Source organism: Chiloscyllium plagiosum, chromosome 35, assembly GCF_004010195.1.
Source record: "Chiloscyllium plagiosum isolate BGI_BamShark_2017 chromosome 35, ASM401019v2, whole genome shotgun sequence".
Taxonomy (NCBI): Eukaryota; Metazoa; Chordata; class Chondrichthyes; order Orectolobiformes; family Hemiscylliidae; genus Chiloscyllium; species Chiloscyllium plagiosum.
Genome location: NC_057744.1, coordinates 35,801,030 through 35,808,286, shown reverse-complemented (window position 1 = coordinate 35,808,286; position 7,257 = coordinate 35,801,030). Strand labels below are relative to the sequence as shown.

Below are 7,257 nucleotides of genomic sequence, written 5' to 3'. Positions count from 1 at the left end.
GAGCGACCTGTCTGGCCCCTTTCACCCCGACTCGTTAGATGTTACTGTTCAGAGAAAACTGTTTCAATATGCTGCAGCCTGGGTCGCAGTGGGGGAGGGGAGACTGACGGAATTAAAAGTTTAGGTTGTCTTTTTTTGAAAAAGGATACATGTACCTTGAATAACTTAGTTTAAAAAAAGTTGGTATTTTCTGTTTTTAGTTTTGTTACTAAAGTTAGGGCTGGCTCTGTTAAAGTTAAGCCCTTAACTTCTCATTTGCTCCCCCCCCCCCCCCCCCATTCATTTTAAATTAAAAGTTGGAGATTTGTGTTGAAGCTGCGGAACTGGAGCTCCACTCAGCGTCGCTTCTTGGTTTAACTCCTTTAAAAAAAACAGTAAAATTAGGAGTTTCCTACTTCTCCGGGTTTATGGTGAAAATGTAAAACGGGGTGGGGGCAGTAATTCATGGGGACGGGTTTCGAATTCAGTTTGACACAGGAGGATTTCCATTTCACAGTAGTTAATTAGAATTCATCTCAGAAATTGATCAACTAAACCATGGCTTTTCTTTTTAAAAAAATGCTCTGTTAATAATAATTCCCCGAGGCTTTGCTGAACTCGGTCTGTCTGGAGTTTTGGAGGCACACAGCCCCCACTGTACCACAGTATGGACTTTCTTGTCAAGACTTGTACACAGCCAGTATTAGGCTAGCAATGGCCCGTTAACTAGTCTGTTTCGCTGAAATACTCCTGCGCCTGAGTGAAAGAAACCCAGAGTGCTTTTAACCGGCGTAAAGGGTGAGTATGTCTATTCTAGTGTTCTTTCTAAAGAGCCTAAATCGTGAAAAAAAACTGCTGGTGAAGAATTGGGTTTTTTTTAAAAAAAACCCAGCACGGAGCCATGAACAGTTGAAGCAAACTTAAAACGTGTTCGAGAATGAGAAGAGACTGACTCTCTCCGGTTAGCGGACACATCCAAATGAATGCTGGCAGAATACAAAGGTGAAGAGGGGAAAAAAATCAGAAGGAAAAAGAGGGAGGGGGGGGGGGGGCAAATGAGAAGTTAAGGAGAGAACAGATGGGCGTGGAGGAAATTAGAGAGAAAGAGTGGTGAACAAAATTAACCCTGCAACAGATATACCGGGAAGGGAGGGAGCCTGGGGGACAGAGACAGTATCTGGAGGATAGATAGATAGACAGACTCACTAATGTAATACGCATTTGAAGAAGCAGTATTTAAACATTTCCTGAGAATCATCACTTGTAGGTGTGTCTGTGACGGATTGGGGGTAAAGTGATGTCCTATCTGAGTGATTTGGAATGCATTTTATGTCCGCTGTGTGCGGTTCAACATGGCCCGGCAGTCGACAGGAAATGTAGAGGGGTCAAGGTGTGGTGGCCTGGGTGAAAGGGGCACTAGCAAAACCCGCCTGCTGTATTCCTTCTCAAATGTGAGACTCCTTTTAGGACGTGGATCCAACCGGAGCGGGAGAGAGGGCAGCTTGAAGGAAGATGTTTCAGACTGTTCCGGACACCTCGTCTTACGTAAAGGTAAGAATGAGACAGCAGCGTTCCTGAAACGGCCTGAACTTCAAACCATTTAACATTGTTTTGTTGGAAGGAAGAATCGAAGAAAAAAAGGGAGCACCCAGGAAAATATTGTTGAAATTGTTCCTTCAGCTGTGTCTGAATTTCCACCTGTTTAACAGCAATAACCCTGTACAATTTCAGAGTGGTTTGCAATTTCAGAAACTGACTGAATCTGAAAAGCAAGACCCTGCCTGTTATTTAGTTAAATAGGGGGGCGACTTTCAGTCCTTATCACTCACAATATCTTTGCTTATGTGATCCTTGCCGTTGTGATATCACTTGCTGGGAAAGTTACCCTCATCCCCAGGTATGGCGTAACTTCGAAAATGCTGGAATTGATTTAAAGAAAGATAGAATTGAACATTCTGACTAACAGAAATGTAATATTCCAAACTTCAAGTTCAATGGCGGATAGGAATTTGAAAGGAAAACGAATTTCTTATAACTTTATTTTGCACAGATTGATATTGCCTGGCAGCCCCACTTCAGGCCCACTCACAGCATGTGTGAAATCAAATTAAGTAGACAGTCTACATAAATGAGTTTTGAATTGAGTATTCAACTCAGGAATGTGTTTAACGTGGATATGGACTGACTTTAAATCCGCTTCGGAAGTGCTGTAGTTGCTGCAAAGATTAGGAGAAAGGGGGTTTCAGCCATAGAGTAAGGCCCGCTCTGTGGTTTCTACAGTCACATGGCCGACGTCCCAAGCGTTTGTCTATAGATCGTATCTGGCCAATATCAAACTGAACTATTCTTCCCTTCATCCTTTACTCCCTTCTTTTTGGGCAATCCATTTCTTCAGAGTCAGACCTTTTAGAAACGAGGAACTTTCCCCCTCCTGCACACCGCCCCCCTTGAGTCGACCAGACGGGAAAAAAATCCACCAGAGGTTAAAACAGCAGTGAAATAAATCATCTCGACTGAGAATAAGAATATTTGTAGCGTCCAATTCGTTAATGTAATTCGATCACCTGCATCTAATGCAGACACCTTGCAGTTTTTAAAAATATATATATATCAATTTCATACAAGGTAAATATCTGCGGTAATTGAAGAAGTTTGTGTATTATTTTTAAGGTGAAAAACACGCAGTTGCAGTTGTGCAAGGGCCTGGGTCTATTCATTTCAGGTAGTGTTAACTGCTCACGATCAAAAGGAGAAGCTTTGACACCGAAGCTTAAGACGCACCTCGGTCTTATTAAAGAAGACCTTTCGAAAACATTGATGTCTCTGATATTCTGTGGCGTTATTAAATAGTGCAGTATGTAGACCTCGGGCTTGTACCTAACGCCCTTGAAATAGCATATTTTTTCACCCAGTCATAACGTTTGTGTTACTTCACAAAGGCTGGTTTTCAGACAGTCTCCAACCAAGGCGGAGAGGTCTGTGAACGTGGAACAATTCTCACTCTGTTCCTTGCTCTCTCACTTCCAGAGTTCAACCAAAGCTCACCAAGTGAGCAAGACTCCGCGAGAAAACGCCGTCCCCTTCTTTTTCCACGGGGCTGACATGGGGTAATGATCGGCCCTTTTATGACGATGCTCAGAACGAGACATCGATCTAATTGCAATCCCCAACATCTATTACTTTAGAAAGATAGCCATGTACAATATCAATGTTTAAACACTCAGACAAACCCCAAATCAGGCCAACAAGAAAGACTTTGCAGTTATATTATGTTTCATTCAAGCGCATCCAGGTCCTGGTTGCAGACTTGTTTTGCTAAGGTCAGCGGAGACTAGAAATTCTCCAATAAAAATAAATCTCAAATTAATTATGGCCTGGAGCAACGGCTCAGACAGTTTGCTTGTGTGTTCAGAGTTGCAGATACACCCACCATTGTAATTGTGGGAATTTGCCCCTACCATTCCAAGGCTAAGTCAATAGGTTCGTTTTATTTGAATGTCTGAAATTGTCGTCATCTTCGCCCCTCCCGCCGCAAAGAAAAGTGAAATGAGATATTAAAGCTCACCGCCAGAGCTGCCTCATAAATTATGGGGGGGGGGGGGGGATCTTGTTGGTGGTTTGAACACGTTCTCCCCAGGCAATTTTCGTTTTGCTTTTAAATCCTTGAAAAAAGTGAAATACCAGGGACAACCTGAGAATCTGTTCTCCATTGTAAACAAACGTTGGGGTCTGTTCACTCGGCCTTCTGTTGCCCCCCCCCCCACTCCCCAGCCCCGGTGACTGCATGGCCCAGGACTCGTCATTCTCGGGATTGAGGGATACAGCGACAGTGGGCTATAGCTGAAGCCGGGTAGGGAGAGGGCTATGCCGGGGGAGGGGGGGGGGGGGGGGTGCGAATGGGGCCCAGTGTACGGCCTCACGGGCGAGGGGGGAGAGAGCAGGAGGACAGGGACTCAACAGCTGACTTTCTGAAGAACATTCCGCCGCTGATCAGGGATGAGAATCTCCGTTACCTGCAAAGAAAGGCGCATTCATTAGTGAGCTGCAGCAACTCTGCAGAAGCAAGCCTTGGCATGGCCAGCACACCAATGTGAAGTGTATTTTTTTTCTCTCTCTCTCTTTAAAATATTCTATTACTCTTATTGCAAACCGCCAGCCTCTTCCCCTCTCTCATTGACTCGCTCTGAATAAATCCCACACTTAGACGTCCAGGTTGGAGACACGTTTAAAGTAACTGATTACTGTGAACCGGGGCTTTAGGAGACGGAGAGTTTTCCGCTAGAGACAGAGGGAAAGTGAAACTGCATACATCCAGGAGCGAGACCTGCAATTAGCGCTGAAAATAGCCCTCTCCCGATTGGTCAGTGCCTCACTGCGATCCGCTCAGGTTGGGATCTGCAGTTCCAGTGAAATGCTGCCTGGATTGATGAGAATCATTTCAGAGGCGGGGGGAATGGAGGGGGTGGGGGAGAGAGAGAGAGAGGACTGCGAGCTAAATTCGCCAAGTTAATCAAGACCGAACAATCGGATAAGGCAACTGAAGACTTGTAACGCGTTTTAATACAAAGCAAGAGCGAGACGTCTGGACTTGAAGGGCAGATTCCAAATAAATACATTTAAATAAAGTTTTTAAAAATTCACCTGAGCAGGTAAACCATTCATTCTGAATTATGCTGAGTACAATAAGACGTTCCTAAGCGTGTATTTTAAGTGCAGATGTAACAGTAATCCGCTGGGAGAATTGCTTAGCTTGGTGACTAGTTACCGGTAACTTTTCAAGGGGTTTGGGGAAAGGCTGTTGGCTGCTCGAGATGATGCTGTGGGGGGCCAGGATTGTTTCGTCTGACCTTCGTAAATAAATACATGTCAAAGTCTTCCTTAAATAGGGCGTAAGGGGATGGAGATAATCTGCCGATGGTACTCATCCAAGGGTAGCGTACGATTGCTAACTGACTCTGTGGCCAGTTGTAAACATAAGCGTTAGTGGTTTTATTTTACTCTGAAGCAACTGTGAATGTGTGTGTGTGTGTGTGTGTCTGAGGGTGAGGGGCGAACAGGAAAACGCATTGGAACCACGGAAAAGAGAAACGACTATTGTTTCTGTGTTTTTTTTTCTCTCCCTTATCTTGACGGCCAAAATATCCTGCTTTCAAAAAAAAATGTGTAATGAGCCCCCACCATTGGTTCAGCAGCTTCCTCCCGGGCGGCTGACTTCACTTCCCAGAATTGCCAATCTTTCATCCGGTTACCTCGCCTGTCCGAGTAAGAATTGTGGTTGTAATTACCTCCTGACCGTGTCATGTTTGCGATATTGTTCCGATTTGTGGAAAAGGGAAGAAATCGGGGGAAATGGACGGCACTATTAAGGTAAAGGGAAGGGGGTTGGGGCTCTGGGCTGGCTTGAAGAGCCTCCTGTCCTCGGGATGTTTTGTTTCTCGCTTTTCCTTCGGGGTGACGCCACTTTTTTTTTTCTTCACCTCATCCCCCCACCACCACCCCCGCCTCCCCGCCTCCCCTCTCCAACTGCCCCCACCCCAAGTTTCCAGCCCACCAACAGCAGCGCCATTCCGTCAGATTGTCTATCTCCTTTGGAAATGTCTTTTTCTTGGCCTGGGATATGGCAGAGGCAGAGGATTGTGGAGGGGTCACTGTGCTCAGTCCTGCAGGAGCTGTGAACATTTGCTTCTCGATTTGCGCCCGGGGCGGAGAGCTGGCTATCATTCACCCTGGGTTAGACCAGGAGAGTGAGGGGCTGCTCTCATTACAGAGGGGGGGACCTGCCACCGACCACGACCAACTGCGCAACGCCGGGTGGCACAGCGCCCAGCGGCTCTGAAGACCAATGCCAACCCCTACCCTCAGACGCGCGGAGACTGTGCCTTGGAGTGTCCAGTGTGACCAGCGATGTGTCCCCCTGAGGGAGAGCGGCCGCGCTGCGTGTGCGCGCCGCCCGCAGCTCATTGCTGCTCGGTCCGAAAGGAGACTTGCTGTCCCCGGGGCAGAGGGAGAGACAATAAATAGGAGTAGGCAGGAGGACCCCCCTTTCAAATCCAGTGTTACAGAGTGGCGAACGCTCAAGCGGAGAGAGAGAGAAGGGTGAGCGCTCCTCAGGGTCTTGCAACAAACAGTTTCAAGTGAAGGCTTGATTGATTCATAACTGAACTGTAGGTTCCTCAGCAAACCCCCTCCCTTATCGACCCAGCATACATTTCCGTTCTTTACACCCCTGTTTCCTGACAGATTTCCTTTTTCCTTAACACAATAAAGATGGAAAACTATCTGCTCTCCTCCCGCACTCCCTCTGATTTATGTTCACTTTGTCGGTGTTTATTTCGTGTTTCTCTCTCTCTCTCTCTCTGCCGTGCTAATTCTGAGCTGGAGCAGGGTTAGGCGCCTCTCTCCACTCCCTCCCCGCTCTGGCTCTACCCCTTTAGCCGAGCTCACAGAAGTTTGGTTTTGGCTTGGGTTTCTGAGCATTGGCAAGTGCAGAGTCACTGAGCAGACAAGCCTGCAGCAACACAGACAGTATGGGGAAAATACTTGCCAATGTCCTAGATTAGTCCGGGCCGCGGCGGATAGGAACTGCTCACTCCTATGTCAAACCGCTCGCGAACCTCTAGTAACCTTCCCGATCTGCTTCAGACTTTGCCTTAGTTTTGCTACACCCTTTGAATGCAAGATTGACACTCGCCAATGCTATAGCATTTTCTCTGTAACCTGTAGATATCCCGGTCACTTCCAGAGATGGATCGGGAGGTACCAGACTAGGGTTTCCAGCTACTGGGGACAGTATGTCCGAATATATTTGACATTCCTGTCCTTTCAGTTTTCATTGAGATAATATGGTTATTGGAAGTGCTCAGTTAATAAATGTTCCGTTAAAATTTGCTGAAAAAAGGCAATTGTTCGTACGTTTTACGTCTGTTATTGGTCAAGGCAATTCTCAAACATACCAATTGGTATTTCTTACGAATTGCCCTGATGGGCGCAAGCTTCGCCATAAGCTATCCTTTTCAGCAAAGCCTGGGTTCCAAACGATTATGGGTGTTTTGTTCACGGCCTGAGTTCTTAATGATGATTCTGCGACACCCATAAAAACGCACATTCACGTCGGCTCATCGGGATGTACACATTTATAACGTATCAGATAGTCCATTGTGTGGAGATGGATTTAAAACTGATGTGCAGGATATTGATGAACATTTTCTGAAGTGATTGCATTCTCATTGTTGAGGTTGAGGCCATTTTCAGTAATTAATCTGTTGTCACAATCACATA

At 46.2% G+C, this 7,257-nt stretch overlaps 1 protein-coding gene across 7 annotated transcripts in view; it reads left to right on the top strand.

The window, feature by feature from the left end:
- The first annotated feature begins 498 nt into the window (after positions 1-498).
- Positions 499-7,257, top strand: part of fli1 (Fli-1 proto-oncogene, ETS transcription factor) — a 79,214-nt gene continuing 72,455 nt past the window's right edge. For 2 of the 7 annotated variants that reach the window (XM_043676919.1, XM_043676920.1), the window contains exon 1: positions 5,196-5,346. In XM_043676919.1, coding sequence (XP_043532854.1) covers positions 5,329-5,346 — 18 coding nt within the window. In that variant the 5' untranslated portion in view covers positions 5,196-5,328. Of the gene's footprint in view, positions 778-1,446; positions 1,531-4,456; positions 4,629-5,195; positions 5,347-7,257 lie in introns of those variants that run through there. The other 5 variants (XM_043676924.1, XM_043676917.1, XM_043676921.1 and 2 more) reach the window with 5 other exon arrangements.